Raw genomic sequence first — 27,909 nt, forward strand, 5'->3', positions numbered from 1 at the left:
CTCCTTCTGATTTGATATTGAAATCGTCTGAGAACATTTCGGACACCGGAGAATCAGAGTACGTGATATTGATATGATGAACATTTCGGGCACCGAAAGAACGTGATATTGATGTCGTCTGTGAACATTTCGAACATTAGATAACCTGATCTTTAGCTATGGCGGTGTTCTGATAACACTGAGCGAACTTTTAAATTGAGCGTCAAATATGTCACATCAATGGTGGCAGAGGTGATTTTCCCCCAAGATGTATTATTATATTCTAATTTATTTTTTTTTATTTAAAAAAAAAATTAGTGTTGTCATTACAGTTTCCCATTCAATAATGGACAATGCAGTGAACATTCACATTGAATTTCGATACAAATATACCTTATGGTTGTGTTATGTTCCCACCTTGCCATGGATTGACGGACCATATGTGCTACCGATGTCTGTCCGTAAACCAACTTGTCAAATGAATTAAAATCACGAAATGAAATCGTCATGAAAAAGTCGCCGATGGTGTGTTTTAATTGAATGAAAATTTTGATACATATATTTTATTTTATTTTATTTTGAAAACCCTTTTTTCCCCCTAATTCTGATAATAAAAGGGACAGCTTGAATTTGAATCACTTAGTTGTGTATTTCCTATGTGGACTCATTCAGCTGGTCCGATATTATCTATATTTGCATTGTATATCCATTCGCCGCCAGTCCAAAGTGTCAACATTTGAAGAATCCATTTCATTAATACCTTTTCACTGCAAACAAATCAACAAAAGTTTGTTAATTAAAGTTGTCATAATATTTATTAAAGTACAAATAATTGAAATATCTAATAAAATTAGGTCACTGTGACCTACGTGTTTCTCAAATGAACTTTGAAATCAAAATATCAAGCAAAAGAGCAAATTTTTTTTTTTTTTTTTTTTTTTACTTCAAGTTATAATACCGTTATTCCCTACATATTACCCATAAGTTACACGATTGTTTACATCAGATGTCGGGCTATCTGTCGGTGCGGGAAATCGGCGAAAATATTTTCTAGATTTGCAAAAATATGCGGGCAATACATTGTAATCTACAAAAAACAGCACACGAATAACTGAAGATGAATATGCAGCAGTCCTTTTAAACAATACTGGGAATATAACATTAATGATAATGTGATGAACATCACATGATCTTTATTTTTGGAGTAGGCGTTAGAAAAAGGTCTATAGTCATATAATTGTGTATTGAACTATTTACTTAATGTTAAAAATATTAACATCGACAAGTCTATACGAGTATCTGGTGTCAAGGAAACAGGTACTTGTTATAACCCCCGCAACTGACAGTTTGTGATTGATACGCTGAAAATTAGCATTGCATCGATGTCATTGTGTCATCCAGAACTGTTTATGCTCGCCATTGTATCATAATCATTTAAAGCATTCACGTCTGGTTTTGCCAGCTTCACATTCGTGCACGTATCGTAGACACTCGATTCGCCCGTGCTCTGAGCATTTACACCGGATACTGTATCATAATCTGAACAGTCAACCATCCGATTAGTCCCGATAGATCCCGAACGGCGGAAGCCATCATACGTATCATCATTCACCGTTGGCTCGCGTGCATGGTCATATAAATCCTCAGTTTGTTTGTCGGGTATCTTTTCGTGTAGTTCATTGTACACGTTATCAGAATCACCTGTCTGGGATGCTTCATTCTCTTGTGTTTTCTTCGTTGATGAAAACGAAAGAGTTTCGCCCTTGTCCTCATTTTTCTTTGATGACAGCGACATGGTTTCGCCCTTGTCCTCATTTTTCTTTGATGAGAGCGATATGGTTTCGTCCTTGCACGCCGTAATGTCTTTCTTTGACGTGATAGACATGGTTTTTAATACTATATTAGTAGCTTTATTTGGTTCCGTTTCTATAAAGCTCGTTTCATATGACGGTACATGTCCCTCCATTAATTCGTAATTGTTTTCTGGCAGCTTTGCTGAGCCATAACTCATATGTTTGATAAGTTTGGATGTTCTCATTTTCCTTCTAGAATTTTTGTTCTTTCGCCATAATATCACAGACACTGCAATTATGACAATAAACCCAAGAACGATAAAGGCTAGAGGCCAAAGTACAGGTGCATCCGCACTTTGAACTATAATCGGTTGTTTACTGGGGATGCTATGTGTCGACGTGACAACAACTCGTGTCGACGTGCTAACAGCATGAGTTGTCGTTTGAACACCATATGTCGACGTGCCAGTTCGCGGTGAGTTAAAAATTGTGGTAGCTTTTTCAGTCGTTGTAGAAGGTAGACCGATAGAGTCACAAAGAACTGGCAGTGTTTCGTTACAATTCTTGACAGATAGGTTGAGGATTCCATTGTAGTTTTGGACAGCAACGCAGCGATCGCTATCAACTTCTCCTGGCGCAATAAACGAGTATGAGGTTCTACGGAAGAAATTTACCCAATAAGCTTCAGCGTATGATCCTGTTGAACCCACGTGACTAATAACATATGTTTTGTTTCCAAATATAGAATTTTGTCTCGTGCACGCTTCAGCTGCGTCCCACCAGCTGGTGGCGCTGTCACTTGGTATTACATTCTGTCCAGCAGTTACCTGCTGACATACGTAGTTGTATCTATGGCTACAGTCCACCATTGTAATTGCCTGATTCGTAGTGTTGTATTTAGCACACTCTCCAGAACCGACAGCACCACTTGATGAGTTCGCTGGAATGTAGTTACAAATAACAGAGAGCATAGTTCCCCGGCTATCAAGAGGAAAAGGTGCAGTTCCACACAGTGCGTTCTGATCGGACAGACATTGAGATCCAGTATGCAGTAAAATTTGAGGATGGAAAACGGGTACGTCACTTCCCATGCAAAAACACTTGTCATTTGAAAACCCGAACCTGGAGAAATTACAAAACCGGAAACACGTTTCCAACATATCGGCCTGATTACCGAATGGAAGGTTTCTTAATCCAGTAACAACGTCCTCCCTGTATAGCCTACAACTTCCAAATGTTAGTGCTTTTGATAACTTCGAATACATCCCTACCCATGCCTCCTTGATGTCGTCATCGATTGTGCCATTCAATTCGATATTGTTGAAGTCTACGTCACCTGTGACATCACTCTGTATACGACATCTGCCATCGGCGAACGCTGCGTTCCACGTCATAGGTGTCGTTATTTCAGAAAATTCTAAAACAACGCCGAGCTTTACCTGTACGAGGCAGGCAACTAAAACAAGTCTTATCATACTTTTGTGCATGTCGGTCGACGTTGGGAATCAGCCGGACTCAAGTATTACGTTCAAACGAAGCGACTTTGACACAGCTTACCACAAGCTTGCACTTCTCGCTAGTTTTAAGCAAGATAATATTATATATAGTATGTTACCATGACATTACTTCATCATCCGGTAGGTTACATGACATATTTCTCGCGTAGTAGTAGAATCAATTTCATGTCCTTTTTCGGCATTTTGTACACGTTTGTTCTATTTTCAGTATTTGCTGGAAGTTAAGATTTCTTTTCCTTTCCAAAGATTTCAAGCCATAGGCTGAAGATCTGGGTTTTTTTCATTAAAAAAAATCCACAAATTTAACACGATATTTTTACTACACTTTAACCTTGAGTTAAAACACGCCCTTCCTCGTCGATTCCAAGATGGATATATAAAATAAGAACACAATTCCAAAGAGTTCCAATAAACATCATTTGTATAACCATCTACAGAATCCCGTCTCCAAATGTCAAACTCAACAATGTCATTCGGTTTTCTGCATGTCATTCATAGTTTGTGTGTTCCGAACCGGAAGTGACTGGATATCTTATCATCTTGTGTCCAGTTTCCAAATCGGATATGATGTAATAGGTATGCATCCTGAGACCAGTGTCCAGTTTCCGTTGATTGATCATCAAACCTTAAATGGAAATATAAAATATTTAATTTACTCTACACGTGTACAGCCTATATGAATATTGAAACAATTAGATTAATGCGCGATGACATTCGCTCACTGCAGGTTGAAGGTTGGTTTCATGACTATGCTTATTTCCTATAGCGGATGATGTTTTCACAATTTAACACTTTCAATCAACTGATACAATGCTCTGTGTCATTTGAGTCTTTATACAATTACAAAGTTTGTATGGGTCATACTGAAGTCAGTCTGTCTTGATGGCTGTTTGTTATCCGCAGATCACTTCTGGACAACTTCTCCTCAAGTACTAGACTGATTTCAATGATACTTCACAGTGATATTAAGTATAATGTTCAGAAGTCCGAGAAGGCCGTGGTAACTGGTTTTATAAAATGGCCAAAAACTCATTAACTGTCAAACCTGGTCAAATTGTGTAACAGGTAGATTTTAATAGCTTCTGATTGATCAAGACTTAGAGCTTGTCCGATGAATCTGAAAATCTCACAAATACAACGCATATTTGTTTTTAAAGAATTGGGTGTAAAGTGTTTGATTTCGGTTGCCAGGGTAACCAGGTTTTGTGAAATGCCCAATAGTCACTAGCCCTTGGGGTATTTTTTTCTACTATGTCAGTTGGTGAAATATATAATGTGAACAACTGGTAAATATTTAAACATATGGATGATTTTAATTTGGTCGAAATTTAGATATTGTCAGATATAGCTGAATACAGTATCCGTTTGGTTACCATGGTTACCATATGAAATGTCAAAATAAATATATATGAAATTTATGCATAGATCATCGGTTAGCATGTGTAATCTTATTTAAACACACCACCTAATGATTGTAGGATATTCATATAAAAACCGCTAAAAAATGGTTCTTTCAGGGTTTTTGTTTTAATGAACCTTATCTTGTTACACATTGTGTGACAAAATTATAATGAATAAAGTAGTCGCGCCTGACTATACATAATGGTCAATTACAATGAATACAGGCCGAGGTCATTATGTCTGAGGTCAAGGTCACAGGGTAAACATAAGATATAGTTTTGCCCTAAACGATGACATTTTTAACTATAATTATTAAGATTTTGGGAATTGCCTTTTTTATGACGTCGTATTTTGGGATGTTTATTAACCAATATTATAAATCATGGCCATCCATTTGGAGAACAGAATGATCATCTATTTCTTAATTTATCAGTATGTTTGCTTCATTTCTAAATTGTTGCTTGGAAGCAAACAGTTTATTGTTGAAAATATTTCAGTTTGTATAGTACGGATATGACCAACTTGCTTGCAGTACGGTCCATTAACCGGACACTCCGACTATTTATAGGGATCCTTCCCTATTTGTCAGTATTCTAGTTTCAAACATGTGCTTTTAAAGGCCCACTACCTTTCCGTAACAACTTTTAATTTTTTAAATGGAAATGTAAAATCAGTTATTTGCTTACCGTTAACACTATAATCCAAATCACCTTCTGAATAATTAAATAAAAAAAGATTACATATTAATTTTCATAACGCGGGTCGTCTTATGTTTCCCGTCGTCTTCTAAATTGTCTCGTGTTACTTGAATATCACTGAACCAGACGGCAAAACAGAGAATTGAATCGTCACTGTTAGTATAGATTACGGAGGGAATCCTTCATTTATTTGGTTTTGTAACCTCACATTTTCTGATGTTTATGTTGCTTTAAAAAAAATTAACATTTTTGTTTCGGAAAGGTAGTGGGCCTTAATCTTCTGTAAAAGAAAAAAAATCTGTATTTTTTTCATCTTACAGATAAGTTGATGCAGAGGTCTTACTACACAAGCTAGTTCATGTACAATATGGGTCAAAAAAAATTGTACTAGTATGCTTTCGGTAAGCATTATGTATATAATATGAATTTCTTCAAATAGTAGATATGGGACAAGGAAGTAATACCAACTGTGTAGATAAAATTGTAAGTAGATTGTTCATGTAAACCTGTCTCTTTAATCATCCAGATATTTTTGCTTGATTTTCCATTGTTAATTCTATATCACATGGTCGTGTTTGTTTTACATGTGTCTTGATACAGGGACTGACTGTCATGAAAATCTGCATCGTCTGTATTGTTTCCTTGTCCAATATATATTACATTAACATACTAATCTACTATATACATAAATAACTTCAATGATACACGTATATACAATCAGAAACATGTATAAGTATATATGTACATGTTTCCGATACAAGAATATTGCTTTGTCACATCAGAAGCAGATTAATTCACTTACCGTAAATATGTGAATAAGAGCATTTCCCAGACGTAGCCACACTCCACTCACGTCTTGAAAACGATCTGAAGTACACTTCGTACAATTTAATTTTCTTCCTTGTCGTTCAAATATGGCCATGGTCATACAACCATGGCCAGACATAAATGTACGCCTGACTGGTTTCTAAAACTTAAATTCTTCTTAACTCTCCACTAAGACTTGTGTTCGTTTTATCAATTGTTTATCTCGTATTTCCCAACTCAATCTTTATCATCTATCTTTGTAATACATCCGCATTGTTATTATGTGTATGGGGTGGTCTCGCCTTAGTCCTTTACAAGGTTTGACTAATCTGATATTGTTTATCTAACAGATAGAATCTATGTTTAAATTGTTCCTCAAGTTGACCAGTCCAGTAGCAAGTGGACCGACTCGATTGTCGCTGATTGGTCAGATACTGGTCAACGGGACGTGTGACCGACGGATATAGCCTCCGGCAGATTTTCCGGTTAAGGTCAATTTGGCAGATGACAATAGCCATATGACTATTTCGTCCGCAATTTATTTTTAGATACAAACTAATCTGGGCGACGCTTAAATATGTCTATCAAATGAAATATTTGGACCAAACAATCGTTTATTAGCATGTACTACAGAGATCAGCAATCTACTTCCGTTCTAGTCTGAAGTGATTATTTTATGCTTATCAGACGTAATTACATGTATTGCAACTGTTACCTCTATATAATTTAATTAATAATATAGAATGGTTTTAAAAGAAAAAAACAATGCGAATGAAATCCTGGCATATCCCTTAATTACGCCTCGTTTTTGGAATTCGGTTTAGCGCCCGGACCCGGGGTTCTGTCCGCTGCCCAAGACAAATGACATGTATATATTCATAAAAATGGTAGTTTCTGGTCTTTCTTAACGATCAGCAAAAAGGAGATGGGAAGAATAATTTGCCCGTGGTCATTATAATGTGAATGGGTGAAGTGTGATTGTATGTTGTCTTCGACGGCATACTTCAGTGATCGATGAGTTACATGTAGCACTATAAAAATGGTAACGTATTACAAGAAGACACAACACGAATATACCGAAGCCTCCCAAAACATATTCACCACGCGCTTCAAACACTCAACACAGTGCATGCATTGGAGACCGTTCATCCTTCAAAGATCATGACTGTTAATAGGACATTAATTTGAGCAGAGTAATTCGTTTACACTCCGATACGCTTCCTTAGTTTCTCTCTGAGTTTCGCGGAAGTTAACTCATTCATCCCTGAAAATTTACAATGAACTGCTGAAGTCTTTAAATTAGAAGAGACTAAACAAGTTTTAGGGTAAAACAAGATAAACACCAATATTAAATTAGTTCTGGTTAAAGAGACAATTCACTCAGGCTAATTATTTTATATAACCAAGAAGCCAAATATAGCATAAATGAATTGTTCTATATTTCTTATGAAACATATAACGTAAAACATTGACAAATTCCTCAACATTGTTAAGTATTTTAATTAATATCGTTGAAATATCAAATCGTTGATCAATACGATTAAGCAGGTACAATATGGACGCTGTACCCATACCCGAGCCAAAGTCACGCACGTTAAACAAATGAACTACATAACCACTAAGATGGTGATAAAATGATTTTTTGGCAAGACAATTCACCTAATAAGGTAAACACACTACTGTCAGAGCGATTTGAGCAGTTCTAGACAAAAGTTGCATTACTCTACGAGCAAGGGACAGGGTTCGGCATACAAGAAGTTTGACCACAGTGTGTAATGGCGGACAGCGAGAGAGTTTGAACATTTCACACACATGTCACCACCATGGGCTTTTCAGGCATATCACAGTAAAACCGACTGATCTAATTTCCATTAGAAATGGGTTTTTTCCGATATATGTACAAATTTTAATGTTCTCTTAGACTGAATTGCCCCTTGAAACTTTTTTGTATGTATTTAATAATATATTTTGTTTTAAAATTCTAAGGGGAAATATTGAAGTTGTCCAAACGTGCAACATTCTCTTAAAATTACTGTCGACCAAATTGAATTCATAATAATGATGATCAAAGGATACCATATAAATCTACGTTGTGTTTATGAGCTAAACAAGCCTAGAATTTGGCAAGTACAGTAAAATCTCTCAGAGTTACTTCCCTTCATTTAACTCCAATACAGTACTAACACAGTGAAACAAAAGAAATATCTCTGATTGGTCAGAAACCATGTGATATTTTCATACCCAGAAAATCTTTTTTGTTTCACCAACATATAAAAAACGTACACTTTTTAATATACAAATAACCCAACATATTTAAACCAAATTATTTTATATATTTACAGTTTGCACTGACACGGACTCAATTACAATGCTTTCTAGTACAGTACTATCATTATCAGTGTATAATGAAAGCACAACACGTGCGGGGATTCTATTGTTAAGGGAATAGTCGATGGCGTAGCAACGTGGGGTCATGACCCCTTTTTTGTGGGAATATATGAATGACTCGATTCCAATCAGCTGTTCAATCGAATACGTTGACGATGACAGGAGAGAAAACATTATGGGTATTTTAATAAGAATTAAAAATAAATTATATTCATTTACGTGAAAAACTGTATATGTAAGGAATATACTTTATCTATTCCTTAAATACGTGTACATTGTATATTTTATCGGTATCCTGTAAAATGGTCATCTTTCGTGTGATTTAATTTCCGCTTGTTTCAAATGTACATGTACTGTTAGTCTGCGTATTTAACTTGATGCATTAATCTCTTATATACTGTTAATACCCCAAAAATACTCACATCAAAGAACCTGTGACTACAGGATTTTTTTGAAAAAGAATAAAATGATAAAAAAAAAGAAATCCGTAATGATGTTGAACGCCACAGTAGTAAAAAAATATTTGTAATTTTTGTTTTTTTTACAGGTATGTACACTAGTACTGTAACTGATATTTTAAATGACGCGTCTTGTTGAAATGCGTGTATCTGTACAAAAAAACCCAGTCTATATAACAGAAAATAATCAATCATTCCTTATAGTTCCGATGTCGTGTATAGGGATATATTGGTAGTTGGCTAAGTATATTCTAAGGGAGATAATTGTAACTCTTAATGTATACGAGTTATTCCCCTTTATTGTAAAGACAAGTTTTGATCGTAGATAAAAAGACGTGGAACTGAAATGATGTGTTGTCATCTATCACTTAAGTATAGCGAGTTCCCGTAGTAAACAGACATGTTCTCAACTGCACCACACAACGTTAGACGATTGTTGTAACAACCAGTAAACTGATGGAATCCCGGAACAGCTGGCTTTCAATTTGGCGGATTATTTCTTAAATACTTGTAGTTCATCTTCTGATATATATGTATATTTAAGATGTCTATTTATACTCGTATCCATGTTTATATGGAACATTTGTCAAAACATGTACAATAAGCCTAATCGAATCCGCATATGCACTATTTGCGGAAGTCAGTGTTTCGGTGTGTATATTCTTGCGCGACAACCACTGCATTTACGCAAGTGTAAACTATTCCTTGGATGGTAAGGCTATATAGCAAAGAAAAAAAAATGAAAATGAAATATATGAAAACATACTTTTATCTTATGTTTATATTAGAAGGTCTGCTACGTCTTCCTATATGACATAATCTAGTATTTTACCGTTCCTATATTAGAAGGTCTGCTACATCATCGTATGTGACGTCATCTTGTAGGTTACTGTTCCTGCTGTTGGTCTGGATTTCGTCATATATAACATCCTGGTTCCTAGTATGGTCATATATCGTGTGTAGATCGTCATCTTCTGTCTCGTGTAGTCTGTTGTACGTTTCGTCATCATTTACTTTGACGTCATTTACATGGGAGCTGGCATTCGAACTGCCAACCGGAGGACTTCTTGGAGTGGAGCTTTGCTCATGATTCGCGTCTTTCGTTGTCATAGATACGTCTCCTTCATTTAGCTCCATGTACTCGTGTTCAGGACTCACTTGGCCCTGTGCTAATAGCGATGTATATACCCGGGTTTCCATAGGAACGCTTGGAACGTTTACTGTCTCTGAAACACCTCCAGAATTTGTCGGTGCTTTGTGAACAACTTCCGGTTCCGGTTTCTGGACCGTGCGAACTTTCTCTGACTTCACTGATTTCATTGTGACATTTCTATTACGTTTCCTGGAATACATTACCAAAATCAATACAACAATGGCGATTATTCCTAGAAATACACAAAATATAGGTCCGGTTTTAGATTCACTCACGGAGTATACTAAACTTGAATAAGAGTCACTTCCCGGCTTGCCAATGGTTGTAGAGCTTACGGAAATGTCATGTCTTTGAAATGAATCTTTGCCTGATGTAGATTCCTTTGCTGGTAACGTAATTTCTGAATCCATAGAAAAACAAAGTGCTGGAAGTTTGTCGGAACAGTCTTTAAGAAAGAACTTAAATATTCCTGACTCATTCCTAACGGCAACGCAATGGTCATAATCAGATTGTTGCCCAGGTGACAAAAACGAATACAAGTGTTTCCTAAACTTGTTTGTCCAATAGGATTCCACGGCACTCGAATTTGGAGATTCGACATAATGAATTACTGCAGATTTATCCCCGAAACCCTGTGCCAGACTTTGACAAAGGAGAGCCGCATTCCACCAAGAATGCTGTAGATTTTGGAATGAAACACTTTCTTCAATATGATCTTTGAAACACACATAATATTTAGGTAGAGTACATTTCGCTAATTCGACATGACTGTTGCCAACATAATATGACACACACTCTTCAAGATCCTGATTACCGAAATCGAATTTGACTCTAATTGATCGATACACACAGAGACAGCGCAGACCGGTCTGTTGAATCAGTCCTCCGCCGCACACTCCGTTGCCCGGCGATGCACAGAACCAGATTCCGGTATAGCTGTTTACATTACAGAGCGCGGAACTCGTGCGCTCTACAGTTGCCAGGCAATAACAAATGTCCTTAGATAGACCAAATATGGACTCATTGCAAAATAAAAAGCATGAACCAACCAAGTCTTCCCCCTCTGAAAATGAAGCTTTGGGGACAGTATCGTTGTTTAAAATGCTATCTTCATACATATAGCAGCCATCAAATTTCATGAACTTTGTTGATAATCCGTATAATCCGACCCAAGCCTCCGTTATACCGTCAAGTGTTGAAGCAATGTCAACTTGCAGACTTGCATGTGCAACATAACCCGCGAAATAATGTGACGTAGTACACAAACCCGACTCGTACGCTTCTCTCCACGGTAACAGTTCAGTGGCGTGTCTAAATTCCAAAGAGATGGCAGAACATCCGGAAACGATCATAAATATGATAAAAAATTCCATGTTTGGCACGGAAAAACCTTAATGAAATGAAATATTAAACTTCCCCGCTTAAAATGCTACAGCACAAGTTAGAGTTTTAATGTTCTGCACAATATGGAACTACAGTTTGTATTGTTATGCAAATCTTAACGATACTGTAGTTGAAGGGATATTCTCACCTCACTGAATCAACAGCTCCCAAAACATTTCACAGTTTACATGTCACCTTTATCTCAATTACTGGTTCCCGTAAAATGTCCCGAGTAAGTAAGTTCAATTATCTCCTGCTGCACGTGTACAATGAAGTGTCTTCGTTAGATATAATTCAGTCAAACGAATGTAACAGCAATATTTCTATGGAAATACTTGATTTCCGGAAACAATCCCCGTCTTCGTTTCCGCCGTTGTTTCTTTACATATTGAACGTGTATACGGTTTCTTACGTTGACTATTTAAGCATTGGTTGTTATATATTTTGGCATGCATTGATGTGTAACATACTGTGACGGTCAAGTGGTCAGGACTCTTTATCCTGAACCGACTTGAAAATAACCAGTGGTAGCGTGGCTACCGCCACATAAATATTTGAGGGGTGGAAGACTCTTGCCTAACTACCCTAACCATTGACGACTTAGTTACACCATAGATTCACCTGAATAGTTCTAAAATCCTCTAAGAAACAAACAGAATTCCAAAATACAGGTACAAACTTAGATATTTATTAATAAAACACATAAAATAAAGGTTCACAATATCAGCAATATTTCAATATCTCCAAACACGCTCAAGATTCTATTCCAACTATCTATTAACTTCATCATTATAATCTAGACTTCACATCAATATATAAATCATGATAACATGATACACAAACATTACAAGCTCAGAAACTGAGGAAATCCCCTCTCTGTCCATCGCTACACACTAACAACAACAAAAACAACCGACCTCGGACACAGACAGACGCAGACTAACAGGTTAAGATTACGTCATATATGGAACATTAGCACGTGAAGCGATCCTGGATTCGCTGGAAATGGTTCGATCACTCGCTGGATAATCTCTAACCAACATCATCAATCATACAAAAATTGTTTATCTACTATAAACATTAATACACGTAATATAACTCTAATAACTCACTTGTTTTTACATCACATGCTCAAAATATCTACTGCGACAAACGGAAGCACTAATATTATAAAATACGAAACTAAGGTATCGGCTAGCTCTGCAGCTGTGAAAACAATAATGGCTGCGCCCTGTAGCAGAAACATGTGTTCCAATACATCGATTACTTGACCTCGTACACTTGTAAGTAATCAGTTATTGATAGAAGCATCTATCTACCATAAGTGATACATCCTTATCATTTAAATAGATTTAACTGCATCCATACTCCACAGACAAAACATCGTGTTGTCATAATACATTAGGTGTTGTAACAAAAGAGGTTCCTCAATAATCGTGTTTATAAAACTCGAGTTAGTTAATGTTCATATTTTGAAAAAGATACGAGCTTTAGCGAGTGTACACGTCATTTCAAAATTTGAAAAATATTAACTAAGTTTAATAAACATGGCATAAACAGTAACTCGTTGGGGATCTTGTTTATCCCATAACTTGAACTCTATATTTATACCGTGGTGATTATTTGTGTATCGTCACATTGAGGGAAAGTAACCGTCATATATCACATCATAATATCTTTCCGCCATTTGAAATATAGTTCCCATATACTGAATCAATGTTTTGTTGTTTGTACTTCAGATAAATAACATCTTCCCATTGCAGTTAAGTTTTTTTTAAATAATCCGAACTTGGAAGCCGAAAGGAATCAAGAATACGATATACGATAATCAACTGCTATGGAGTTTATCACGTGATTTTTACATTGTGAAACATACATAGTAATTAGATAAATGACGTTCTGTAATTGCCAAAATAAATTGAAATGTCAACACTCGTAAGTTGAACACATATCTCTTACTAAATATCCCCTACGTTTGAGTTTAAGATTATCTACGAAACCCTCTGAAAAGCGATATATAGTACGTGACATTGATTTTTTTTTATCCCATTTGGATATACATGTATTCTACCAACAGATTACCATCGATATCCAAGTAAATAAGGACATAGTTTTTACAGTTGATGGACATTTTTTCCCTTTTTTGGCGGAAATGAACCAGTGTACATTCATTGTTTAGCCCGTTGTTCATCGTATCAACATTTCATCTGAAGGTATCCCATCCTTCTTATCCGAATTATGAAAAGATGTATCCTATTTCGACCTTTGTTATACGAAATTTCGTCATTTTGATTTGTTTTCCGTTAATCTTAACTGCGACTGCAAAGCAATGTCACCTCAGATGGTAAAAGTGTTTTGCATGGCATAAACCAGTAGTTAATGTATATCTGTAGGTAGGAGAGCATTTTGTTTTGTATATCGCATGTAAGTCATAATAATATCTTTAACCATAACGTATGATAAACAACATCATTATAACTCACTTTCATTTAGAATATTCTGATTTGATAAGACTTCATTATAAGATATTGAATAAGATATTTCATCGTAATTTGAAGGAGATGGGAATAACCCCAAGGACATAACTCCTGAGGGAAATAACCCCAGGGACATAACCCCAGGGGCATAACCCTTGATGGAAATAATCCAAGGGACATAACCCCTGAGAGAAATAACCCCAGGAACATCACTCCTGAACGAAATAACCCCAGATAAATAATCCCTTTGAAGCTCTGCACATGACGGGAAGTGGACGTCGTTAACCAACAATGGCGACGTTGTTGCTAATTATTTATGACAGAGATGCTACAAACAACAACAAAAAACAAATTAAGGAATCAGGGCATGATGTTGATATCTTATTGTCTGCAATCAGACATATTTAGCAACGTTGCCGAGAAATATCTTAATAAGTTCTTTTACCAGAGATTTAAATAACTTGTTGATGTTGAATACAACAATTTTATGGATTTACTTTAATTTTGTTCGGTACAATAAATTACCATACAGTATGATGCTTATCGACTTTTGATCTAGACCCCTAATGCATCTGAAAGGGTCTATGGACACGCTGGTAAGTTCATTGTCAGACCAAAATAGCACTGCAGGTAAAGCGTAAAATTTGCACCTGCTACCCCATTGCATGTAAAAGGCGACTAAATTTAGGACCTTATCTTTTCTTTCTTCCTAACTTACTTTCGTCTTCCTAACGTGTCTCTTGACACCAGCTTACTTTTGGCCTTCAGTTGAGCGCTCGCCCCTGTGAGGCAGGCTCTGGGCTCTGTCCCCTGGCCGAGACACACAATAGTCTATAAAAGTGGTAGTTCTGGAACTTCTGGACGGGGTGTGTTGCTTGGTATATTTGGTGGCATTCGAGAAGACACAACACGATTATACTGCCGTCTCCCAGAACACGCACCTCGCACTTCACACAAGCAAGACACGACATCAAGAAGAGGCCGTCCTTGAATGACCCTGACTGTCGATGTGACGTACATATGATAAACCTAACAAACTTGTAAGGCATGTTCACAATGGTGACTCCATCGTACATTGTTTTAGCCCTGGGATACATTAGCATGACAGAAATCGTGTTTGAGACAACTGTGTTAAACTAGCCATGGAATGGACGTGTATTTATTTTATTTACATTCGATATGATGTTGATGAAAATGAAAATGACACCTAACTTCCTTAAAAACGTTCAATTTTTGCATTTTCAAAGTCGGTGACTCTATTTCTGATTTGGTATTCTATTTTTGAAAGTCTGTCACAGTAAATAGAATGTTATTGAACTCCTAGATCTTTTCGTGTTTTCATTAAGACACTTCTGAACCGGCGAAGTCCTGAAAAAAAGAAACAATTCCTTAAGGATATATTATGGTGAGGATTCAGTCTCGTTGAAGTCTCGTTTAAACATTGATCAAAACGTTTTTGTGATTTTCAAAAATTAATTGTCTCTATTTGCAGCAAAATGCCATATAGAAAATATGTAACATTATTGGACTCCTATTATTTGCAGGATTTTTTATACGTTGATGTTAAGAAATTACTAATTTGGAGGCCATTTTGAAAAAAAAAAGATGAATTTCTTACACTTTGTAGAGAGGTGAAATATCACCCTTTTTACTTCAATAGGTTCACATTAATTGTCTGTGCAACGACATTTTAGCTATACCAAGTTCATTTTTGCTGTAAATCTTTTAAATGTTCACCGTTATAAAAACTATTAGCAATTTAAGTGTGAGGTTATACTTAACTTGGTTTTTATCTTTACATTTTATTGAAGTTAATGTGATTTGAATTTTAACAGGAAACGCTGAAAAATTACACATTTTGTTACAGGGAAAAGCATTCCATTATGCAGCAGAAAACCTGTTAAAATACCGTTTGTTATAAAACCAATATATTACTGGAAACCAGCAGTTATCGCGTACAAAAATGGTTCGTGTATAAAACTCGTTGCGGACAGTATAGTAGTTTTCAAACTGTCACTGACCGATCGCCAGACAGTATTCACAATGTAGTCACGTCTCATGCTCGTAGCATTTACAATATGAAATGCAACGAACGTGCGGTGCCCGTCCGATCGTTTTGAAAGACAGCTGACTTTCCGGACAAGTTGAAATGTGACTGTTGTGATAAGGAGGTTTACATTATGATTTGTAAATAGTATGGTGTGGTGGCATAATTCTGCGATCGTGTTATATAAGGTCGCAATACAGTAACTCGACTTTGCCAAGGTACGTATGTCGACTAGTCGAGTTATAAAGTAATTTGTTGAGATGATTATGTTGACAGGTCAAGTCATTTACACGATTCGTTGAGATAATTATGTCGGAATATAGATTTATATCTTGAAAAAAGTCGACTTAGCTTATTACGACGAGGTCCATGAAAGCCGGCCATGATAATAACTCTCCAAGATGCTTATGTCGATATCGTTAAATGCTAAATTTGTCGACATAAATACAATAACTTGTCATGTTTTAACTCGACTGGTTGACATAGTTATCCTGGCAAAATACTCGACGGCAGAAATATGCCACTATATAATTGTGCTACTTACCCTCTTCCAAGTCCACCTGTGACAACGTGTAAGTCAGTCGGAACCATCCCGGAGTATTGGATAGCAATATTGTACCAGGACAAATATAAACACCCGCCTCCATAAACTTGTCGAACAGCTCGATTTCGTTCTCTTTGGTTTTTTCCTTCAAAAACTGATCCATTCCAACACATTTAATTTAACAATAATCTAACATTTGATTTAGCATATATAGGATAGGTCTTTTATGTTTACTGTTTTGTTTTTTACGAATCAATCTTAGTTAAACGAAACAATTAAAAAAACGATGTGCATGCAAACCTGTCTATAAAGATCACCCAAAGGATCATTGGAGATCTGTATTGCCAAATAGTGTTTATACTTAGGTCAAATTGTGTTATAAAGGACCATTTGAGAGCCCTAAAATGGTCTTATTAAGGAGATGCTCTTCATTTCACTTTCACTTTCACTTTAGACTGTTAGAGTAATACTCAGACATATAATAACTAATCTTATTTTTATAAAACTAATCTAAACATACTCATTTTTCTGTTTACCGGCGTTTTATTAGATTGTTAATGCATTTTTAAGTTATTACTATTGAGATTTGCTAAAATGTCTATTCCATTACATAATCTGAATCAGTTATAAAATATATCGTAATAGATTCATATACAGATCTAGACTTGAAGTTATATGTTACCATGTCTCGACTCTCACGCGTATTATAAACACGTACTATTGAATTTGTAAGATAATTTTAGGTATTAAGAAAAGTAGTCTTAACAGTATGGTATATCACGAACTTGGTACACTTCCTCTACATGTAAACCGGATGAAAATCAAGCCTGAAGACATTTGTGTTTTAATGTTACACGTTTATGATAGAGAGCGGGGGATTGGTTTTATAATATAAGGAGTGACTTATTTAGGTTAGGGCTAGGGTATTTATGGAATGCTGTTCATATTGACTCATTTAATGAAAATAGAGTACTGGAAATAATTAAAATTCTAATGATTGGTAATTTTGAACAATATTGTTTAGAATTTATCAATTCGTCACCTATAGTGTTCTTAATACAAATATGTTTGAGGTGCATATTTTTAAAACAGTATTTTTAAAGATACATATATTCCTCTACAACACATCAATGAAATTGTTAAACTTAGATTATCGTCTCATAAATTAAATTTAGAAACTTTAAGAAAATGTATACATATGTATATTGTGATAATGATGATATTGAAGACGAGTACCATTTTTAAATGCAGTAATCATTAAGATATTAGAAACCGCTTTATAAAACTGGATATTATCATAATGCACCTAGCATGGTAGCCAAATTGATTCAACTTCTGGAAATCATCTGATTAAGGAAAATTTAAGGTCTTGATAAAAAGAATAAATACCGTTTGAAACAAAAATACAAGCACCCTCTACACTAGCGTAGCAGCCGTATAGGTGTTGGGTATCTCTGTATGTTTATATGTATGTGTACCTGTATGTGTATCTGTATGTGTATCTGAATGAGTACCTGTGTGTGTACCTGTATGCGTATCTGTATGTGTGTCTGTATTTGTATCTCTATATGTTCCTATATGTGTATCTGAATGTGTACATGTATATGTACCTATATGCGTATCTGTATGTGTATCTTTATTTGTATCTCTATGTGTTCTGTATGTGTATCTATATGTGTATCTGAATGTATATCTTGATATGTACCTGTATGTGTATCTGTATGTGTACCTGTATGTGTATCTGTATGTGTACCTGTATGTGTATCTGTATGTGTACCTGTATGTGTATCTGTATTATCTGTATGTGTATGTGTATGTGTATCACTCTGTATGTGTGTCTGTTTGTGTACCTGTATTATCTGTATGTGTATTGTGTATCTGTTGTGTATCTGTATGTGTATCGGTACCATCTGCATGTGAATCTGTATGTATATCACTCTGTAAGTGTATCGGTATGTGTATCTGTAGGTGTATCTGTATGTGTATGTGTACCTGTATGTTTATCTGTATGTGTATCTGTGTGTGTACCTGTATGTGTACCTGTATGTGTATCTGTATTTGTATCTGTTTGTGTATCTGTATGTGTACCTATATGTATATGTGTATCTGAACGTGTACCTGTATGTTTATCTGTATGTGTATATGTATATGTATCTGTATGTGTACATGTATGTGTATCTGTTTCTTTTTATGTTTAAACGGTATGGGTATCTGTATGTGTATCTGTATATGTACATGTAGGTGCACCTATATGTATATCTGAATGTACACCTGCATGTGTGTCTGTATTTGTATCTCTATGTGTTCCTATATGTGTATCTGAATGTGTACATGTATGTGTACCTGTATGCGTATCTATGTGTATCTTTATTTGTATCTCTATGTGTTCCTGTATGTTTATCTACATGTATATGTGTATCTGAATGTATATCTGGATATGTACCTGTATGTGTATCTGTATGTGTACCTGTATGTGTATCTGTATGTGTTCCTGTATGTGTATCTGTATGTGTACCTGTATGTGCATCTGTTTTATCTGTATCTGTATGTGTATGTGTATCACTCTGTATGTGTGTCTGTTTGTGTACATGTATTATCTGTATGTGTATTGTGTATCTGTATGTGTATCGGTATGTGTATCTGTATGTGTATCGGTACCATCTGCATGTGAATCTGTATGTGTATCACTCTGTAAGTGTATAGGTATGTGTATCTGTATATGTATCTGTATTATCTGTATGTGTATGTGTACCTGTATGTCAATCTGTATGTGTATCTGTATGCGTACCTGTATGTGTATCTGTATGCGTATCTGTATTATCTGTATTTGTATCTGTATGTGTATCTGTATGTGTATCTTTATGTGTACCTATATGTATATGTGTGTCTGAATGTGAACCTGTATGTTTATCTGTATGTGTATCTGTGTGTGTACCTGAATGTGAACCTGTATGTGTATCTGTATTTGTATCTGTAGGTGTATCTGTATGTGTATGTGTACCTGTATGTTTATCTGTATGTGTATCTGTGTGTGTACCTGTATGTGTACCTGTATGTGTATCTGTATTTGTATCTGTTTGTGTATCTGTATGTGTACCTATATGTATATGTGTATCTGAACGTGTATCTATATGTTTATCTGTATGTGTATATGTATGTGTATCTGTATGTGTACATGTATGTGTATCTGTTTCTTTATATGTTTTATCGGTATGAGTATCTGTATGTGTATCTGTATATGTACATGTAGGTGCACCTATATGTATATCTGAATGTACACCTGCATGTGTATCTGTATGTATACTTGTATTTGTATCTGTATGTGTATATTTGTGTGTACCTGTATGTGTGTGTATCTGTATGTGTATCTGTATATGTATCTGTATGTTTATCCGTATGTGTATGTATGTATACCTGTATGTGTACCTGTGTGCTAAATATCTATCTTGTTTTACATTAAGTTTTGTTATAATTTGCATTGTACATAATCATGCAAGTGTTTTTTTACTGATGAACCGTAAGGTTCAAAGAAATACAGAATTGAATTGACTACCTGTGACAAATCCATCCATATAAAAAATAACATGTTTACAATCGTAGGCGGTTGTGATATGAAATTTATCCAAAACATCTTTCACCAGTAGGAAAGACTTTCTTGCTCTGTCGTAATAAGTCGGGAAATACATGTTGTCTAGCCAATCTGAAATAAAAATAGATTTAAAAACTAAGCCCTAAGTCTGAAACCACAGTTATAACTAGACCATTGTCGGTACTCCTGATACCATCGTGATAATAACGCCTGGAATTTGGCATAGCAAAACTGAAGGCTCTTTGTGGGAAAAGAAATGAGACAGAAATTTTGTTCTGTTGATGTCCACCACAAGAATTGAAAACTGTCACAGTGTGGTTGACTTATGGTTTTGAAGTTTTTGGAGTCACTCTCTGTAAACTTCAAATGATGTCTCTACAGACATGTGATTGGTCAGTTTTAATATCTCCTGAACTGACTTCAGTTTTGCTATGACATATTCCAAGGGTGGATATACTGACAGGGATAGTAACCCATAGAGAATCGGGGATACAGGGATAGTCACAGCAGGTGCATTGTAGCTGATGACTTTAACTCAAAGATCGTTATATATTCTAGATATATATTTAGGCGTTACATCCAACTCTGGGATATGTCATAGTTATAACGAAGACAGTTCAGGAGAAAAAAAAACTGACCAATCACAGGCCCGAAGAACTTTCAGTGAAGATTACAGAGATAGTGACATACAAATCGACTACAGTGTAAGATTATTCGATTCTTTTGATGTACATCAAATGACCAACCAAACTACCTGCTGATCTATTGATGTAAACAGAGCCTTCAGTTTTGCTTTGACATAATACAAGAGCGTATATATAACAAGTGATAGCAACCCCTGGAACATAGAGGACGGTTTTACCTGTATCGGAGAGAATGTCGTTTACAAGGAATTGTGTTGGTGCTGGTATAGAAGAAAATATGGAAATCTTTTGTAGTTGAGCTATAACACTGAGGTCATGGGAATATATAACACCACATCGAAATCCGGATAAACCAAAATCCTGAAAGAAACTCATACATTTAAAAAACGTAATTATTAATTTACTTTTACTATGATGATTACATAAATAATAACAAGTTTTAGATTTATTTGTATACCTTCTATAAGCCTTATTGAATTGTGATGCATGTTTTACTGTTGAAAAAACGTGGTGCATAATGAAAGAAACTGCTTACTTAAAAGCCACATGTTTATCCACCGGAAAACAGCGTTTTACAACTAATATATAGGTTATGAACAGAATACGGACAGCAATTCTGGAAACTTCTCTGGTGTATTACATATTTATAACACGGTACATTGTAAACTTGGAATAAGTTCGTTGGGTGCCAATTCCCACGTTATGAATATCACATGTAAAATTAACTCTTGTTTAGCGTAGTCAAGAGGAACAACTCCTACATAAATTGAAATATTTTCTAGGTGGCGTTATCACTATCTTGTTCTTGGCATGACGGTATCCTTATTACTCGTTAATTAATCTGTAAATATGCATGCTATTTTGGTGTAATGTTATGATTTATGTGAAGCATCAAGTAGAGGACTCAGGTCGCCGATAATCATCAATACTATGTTTACAATTTAGTTATTGTTTTTGTTGTTCCCCACGTACATGAAGTAGGTTTAGGTAAATACTGAATTACCTTACTGATTCCCCACATGAAATGAGTTCTTCCAGGATCCGGAATGTCCAGAGACAGGACACTAGTGAAACACTTCTGTCCTTGTGACGACAAGGCGTATATTTCATCAAATACAACGTGCAGTTTCCTTCTGTATAAAATGGCAATTCAGTGAGGCTAATTCTGTTACATAACCATGAAGCAAAGTATGGCATAAATATATTGTTCTGTGTTTTAGATATTTTTCATAGATTGTCCTTTGGGATTGCCTTTATTTGCATATTACAAAGTTATCTGCCCTTGCGGGTAGAAATTGATTGTAATTTGTATGTGTTCACCAGCTTATTATCGTATTTTCAGATAAAACGACGTGAATTTCGCTCACAAAATAGTGAAGTCACAATGGATCCCACCTGCAAGGAAGGGGAGTAACTCTATCATATGCAGACAAGGAATATATAAGATGCAAAGACCATTTTACCGTTTGCAGAATTCCATCATCTGTGTCAATTCCTTTGGTGTGTAAACCTTTCCCGTGGGGTTATTAGGACTGGTGATTAGCAACCCACGGACTGTCAGACCCTGTAAAGTTTCAGATTCGTAGACACATGTGTGGGTAAGTGTATAAGTCTTTACTTAATAATTTCGTATATTAGATGTGCTCTGATTTTCCATAATTTTCATTGGCTAATACATGGTCACGTGTCGTGCAATATATAGCATATTAATTCGGTGTTTCCATTTTTAGAAACACCGAGTTAATAGTCCTTTGCAAAACTTCATTACCCAAACATTGAATTCTTCAGGGAGACGTTCTTTGACTAATTTTTTTTCTTGTGAATAATATACACATTAAAGATAAAGATTGTTTTGACATTTGTAAAGAAACGACATAACTAATATAAAAAAAATAATGGACCTCAACAAAGGTCTATAATTGATATATGCAAAACCATTTATATTCCTTTGACACAACATATACAAGTTTTGCAGGATTTTCAATATTACTTTCACTTTTCCTGAAATATATTGATACCCTTTACCGAAAAAAATGTCAATATATCTCGAAAGACTTATTTGATGTTCTATAACCAATTGCTTTGCTGAAAGAAACAATTTTCTTTTCAAAATGTTATAAATTATGTCCTGCCTTTGTCTGAGCATTATTTAAGGTTCTATCTACGTCACCATATTATATTTCCATTCTACTTTCAGTTTCCCGTTTAATCTATGTTAAACCAGATGGGCAATATCTGGCTATGAACTCCAATCTGGTCAAGCGTATGCATATTTAACGTTTCCGCCGCGTCACTGATAATATATTCGATGTATATACTTACGCCTATACATAACGGTCAAATAATTTCAAAAGTGGTTTTAAAGTTGTGCAGTCTATGATATCTAACAGTATTATCGTGTTGACAAAATCACTTGTATTAAAAACGTCATCGCATAATTTTCATTTGTTCGCTTGTTTCAAACCGTTTTGTGTTGAACTATATTCAGAAGCTGATGCTATGGCTGTTCCATCTATTGAACTTGGTGACGTCAACACTAGCGCAAGCGGGAAATTTAAAGGATATACGTGTATAGTTTTGAATTCGAATGATTGTAATGGAAATATAAGTAATAAACTGTTACCAGATTGTGGACATACAGTTGATATGAAGCCCATCCGTCCGAAAGATAAATATTCATGGCGCCCTATGGGGCGCCATTCTATTTATCTTCCTTCCGGATGGGCTTCATATCAACTGTATGTCCAATCTGGGTAACAGTTTATTGCTTAATATTTCCATTCTACTTTCAGTTTCCCGTTTGATCTATGTCAAACCAGATGGGCAATATCACGCTATGAACTCCAATCTGGTCAAGCGTATGAATATTTAACGTTTCCGCCGCGTCACGGATAGTGTATACAATATATACTTACGCCTATACATAACGGTCAAATAATTCAAAAAGTGATTTCAAAGTTGTGTGGTCTATGAAATCTAATAGTATTATTATGTTTACAAAAAAGCATGTATTTCAAAAATATCATCGCATAATTTTCATTTGTTCGCTTGTTTCAAACCGTTTTGTGTTGAACTATATTCAGAAGCTGATGATATGGCTGTTCCGTTTATTAAACTTGGTGACGTCAACACTACCGCAAGCGGGAAAATTCAAAGGATATACATGTATAGTGTTGGATTTTAATAATGGTAATGGAAATATAAGTAATAAACTGTTACCAGATTGGACATACAGTTGATATGAAGCCCATCCGTCCGAAAAATAAATATTCATGGCGCCCTAACGGGCGCCATTCTATTTATCTTCCTTCCGGATGGGCTTCATATCAACTGTATGTCCAATCTGGTAACAGTTTATTGCTTAAAGGTAGTTCCATACTTTTGAAAACCGCGCCAATTCATATGACGCTATACCGGAAGTTGCGGAGGTTGTTTTGAATTCCAGAATGGTTTCGCGATACGCCACGACATCCCACTTGGATATTTTTTCAATAGGTGTAAAATTGTTTACATATAAGTTGAATGTTTAAAATCATTAAATAAATCAAATAAAAGCAGTGAAGTGAAAATTATATGCTATCTCTGAGGTTTTTGCGTTCCCTGTCGTAAATGGGAATGGATTTTCAAACACCGGAAGTGCCGTTCGTCGCTATAAATGATAAGAGGGGACCCGGCCGGACCGAAATTCCGGAATTCTAAAAAAATCGCATACGGATTTCCTTTAAACACAAAATTTGGAGAAAATCATAAAAAAACAAACAGACATAAACCAGATATACTATCACAAAAACATATGAACTGATGTGGAATGTTTTTTTGCGGCATGATTTTCAAAAAATAGTCTAATATGACCATCTTAGCACTGGATGAAATGGGGGTAGGGGTTGTGAGTTACAACTTCAGCTTACAAAAATTGAGTGAAATTTTGATCGAGGACGACTGCCCGATGTTTTTTATATGATATTTGAAAAACAATTATTATCTTGGGCATATCATATACCAAATATTGTGAAATTGACAATGGGTTTTCAATTTCTGTATGGCCTATTCATTGATTTTTTTTTTTACGGGCCGAAAATATGACAAAAACATGATAATTACGTATAGAAAAAAACGGTCCTGGAAAATAACAAAAAATTAGTTAGCATTTTTTTGAAAAAAAATACAAGATTTTTGTATATTGTTCTATCGTTAGAAATTTCGGACAAAAAATTCAACAGGATCGAGACTACATTCACCCTAATCATTACAGAAAACATAATTTTATGAATTTTTCTATTTTGGCCAGCAAATTTGCATGGATAGTATATTTTAAGCTCAAATATCTCAAAAAGTAGTTCGAGAACACCCTTTTATCTTTACAGATTTGAAATCTACATGAAAAATGCAAGAAAATAAGACCTGTTAGAAAAAAATGACATGGGTTTTCACAAAAGTATGGAGCTAGCTACCTTAAATATACTTTAAAAGTATATATGATGCATGAAGGTGTAAACTATTTAAAGTGTATGGTTATGTATACATTATAAATGTAAAATGCTTCATGTATTTCATTAGATGTCAGTATAATTATACACGTATGCAATAGTCACGTCAATAAAGTTTGAATCTGAATTTGAAACTGCATTATATACTAACATTAACACACAGCACACGGTTTAATTGAAAGGAATATTCCAAAACTATTTACTCCCTAACGATTACGTCCGGTCATACTCGCGTTAATAGCGAAGCAGAACGTATACTAGCATATCATAGCGTGTCCCAACCTACCGTAGCGTAATGTAACAGACCTAAACGTGTCTGAGAATACAGACGTACCTCTACCCCAAATGCAATGCGCGGTTTTACGTAACAGGATCAGAAACTTTGAATGTGCACAGAATTCTGGTATACGCTATTCCATGTTTGATTAATGCGTGTTTTTGCGTAGTTAAGTGTAGTGATAAACGTAATCTTATGCATTTGGTCTATGCATATTATAGAGTTAGCTCCCTTGCGGGTAGATATCGATTTTTACGTCATTAGTTTGTGAGCGCAATTCACTTCGTTTTCTCCGAAAAGTATGATGTGACGCTCGCAAACACATGACGTCACAATCAATACCTGCCCGTAAGGGCAGATAACTCTGTAATATGCAAACATACATAATAGATAACGTAGCTTCGTTAGCTACTTGAGCTCACATATCCATAAGACCCCACTACGAAGAGATACTTTATGTGTAAATCTTTTAATTACATCAAGAGGAAGGTTGTGATATGCTAGGTCACGAGGCCTAAAAGAAACCTTCTTTCTACTATTTTTAGTACACTACAATAGGCTAATTGCACAATTATGACCGGGTCTTAAATACGATATGATAGACTAAGAGCTTAAGGTAGGTCCATACTTTTTGAAAACCGCGCCAATTCATATGACGCTATACCGAAAGTTGCGGAGGTTGTTTTGAATTCCAGAATGGTTTCCGATATATATATTTATATATATATATATTTGGATATTTTTTTCAACAGGTGAAAATTGTTTACATATAATGTTGAATGTTAAAATCATTAAATAAATCAAATAAAAGCAGTGAAGTGAAAATTATATGCTATCTCTGAGGTTTTTGCGTTCCCTGTCGTAAATGGGAATGGATTTTCAAACACCGGAAGTGCCGTTCGTCGCTATAAATTAAAGAGGGGACCCGGCCGGACCGAAATTCCGGAATTCTAAAAAAATCGCATACGGATTTCCTTTAAACACACAATTTGGGAGAAAGTCATAAAACCAAAAAGACATAAACCATATATACTATCACAAAAACATATGAACTGATGTGGAATGTTTTTTTGCGGCATGATTTTTCAAAAAATAGTCTAATATGACCATCTTAGCACTGGATGAAATGGGGGTAGGGTTGTGAGTTACAAACTTTAAGCTTACAAAATTGTGAAATTTTGATCGAGGACCCCATGTTTTTATATGATATTTGAAAAACATATTATCTTGGGCATATCATATACAAATATTGTGAAATTGACATAGGTTTTCATATCCTGTATGGCCTATTCATTGATTTTTTTACGAGCGAAAATATGACAAAACATGATAATTACGTATAGAAACGGTCCTGGAAAATAACAAAAATTAGTTAGCATTTGAAATCTACATGAAAAAATGCAAGAAAATAAGACCTTTAGAAAAAAATGACATGGGTTTTCACAAAAGTGAATGGAGCTAACCTTAAGTATAGGCCCAATAAGTAGAATGACATTTTGGTTTTATGCCTCTCTGCTTGAAGTAATATCAACCTGGTTTTGCCGATCCCTTGTATAAAAACTTAAAATACAGAATTGTATCTGAAGAGGCCGCGGTTTACTTGCACATAAAACGTGAACCTACAACGTTCCTTTGCATGTATCTAGAGATTATCCAAAATCATACCAGGTATTCGAGCCACCCTTAAAAAGAAAGAACTATTATTTGATTATCTAATATCAGTTGTTTTATATGAAAATTTGCATTGAAAGTTAGATGTACGCATATTACTCTAAAATGTTAATTTTTTTGCCCTTTCCATTAATAGTTCAGTCCCACACCACATGTACAAAATGACAACGTTGATGCATTGGTCATTCTTATATAATGTTGCATGTATAATTGCGCTGTTACTACATTTTAAAAAAACACTTTTTTATTGTAATTTTTTGGCGTAACGAAAGTACTAAATACAATTGTGTTTGTCTTTCATTTGCATTGTCATCCAGTCACACATGTACAATTCATAGGGTCATTCTTATAGTGATGTTTCATGTTTACAACGCACTGCTATTACATTGTTAGCACATCAGGCGAGCAAATTACACCTATCGAATATCGTACTATAAACTATAAATGGCAGTTGTTTTATAAGTCTTACCTCTTGTTTTGCTTTTTTCATAATATACTTCTAGTACATCCATTCGGATCCCACAAGGATCAGTTGAGTCCACCATGACATAAATATTATACTAGTTATTTACTCATACCTACAGGTGTAAAAACAA

The 27,909-nt window shown here is 35.3% G+C and overlaps 2 protein-coding genes across 2 annotated transcripts; both read right to left on the reverse strand.

Moving 5' to 3' along the window:
- Positions 1-1,216: 1,216 nt before the first annotated feature.
- On the reverse strand, positions 1,217-6,582 carry LOC138311037 (uncharacterized). Its single transcript, XM_069252463.1, has 2 exons — positions 6,191-6,582; positions 1,217-3,914 (listed from the first exon to the last, which is right to left on the reverse strand). The coding sequence occupies exon 2, from the start codon at positions 3,257-3,259 to the stop codon at positions 1,373-1,375; it is 1,887 nt and encodes a 628-aa protein (XP_069108564.1). The 5' UTR covers positions 3,260-3,914; positions 6,191-6,582; the 3' UTR covers positions 1,217-1,372.
- A 6,534-nt stretch (positions 6,583-13,116) lies between these two features.
- On the reverse strand, positions 13,117-27,850 carry LOC138310517 (1-aminocyclopropane-1-carboxylate synthase-like protein 1). The gene is given in 8 exon segments (XM_069251772.1): positions 13,117-15,422; positions 16,646-16,799; positions 20,199-20,216; positions 20,218-20,345; positions 21,097-21,238; positions 21,882-22,011; positions 22,342-22,442; positions 27,783-27,850. Coding segments are annotated over 8 exon segments (753 nt in total). The 5' UTR covers positions 27,804-27,850; the 3' UTR covers positions 13,117-15,363.
- Between the last annotated feature and the right edge of the window lie 59 nt (positions 27,851-27,909).

The sequence above is a fragment of the Argopecten irradians genome, chromosome 16, assembly GCF_041381155.1.
Source record: "Argopecten irradians isolate NY chromosome 16, Ai_NY, whole genome shotgun sequence".
In the NCBI taxonomy this organism is placed as follows: Eukaryota; Metazoa; Mollusca; class Bivalvia; order Pectinida; family Pectinidae; genus Argopecten; species Argopecten irradians.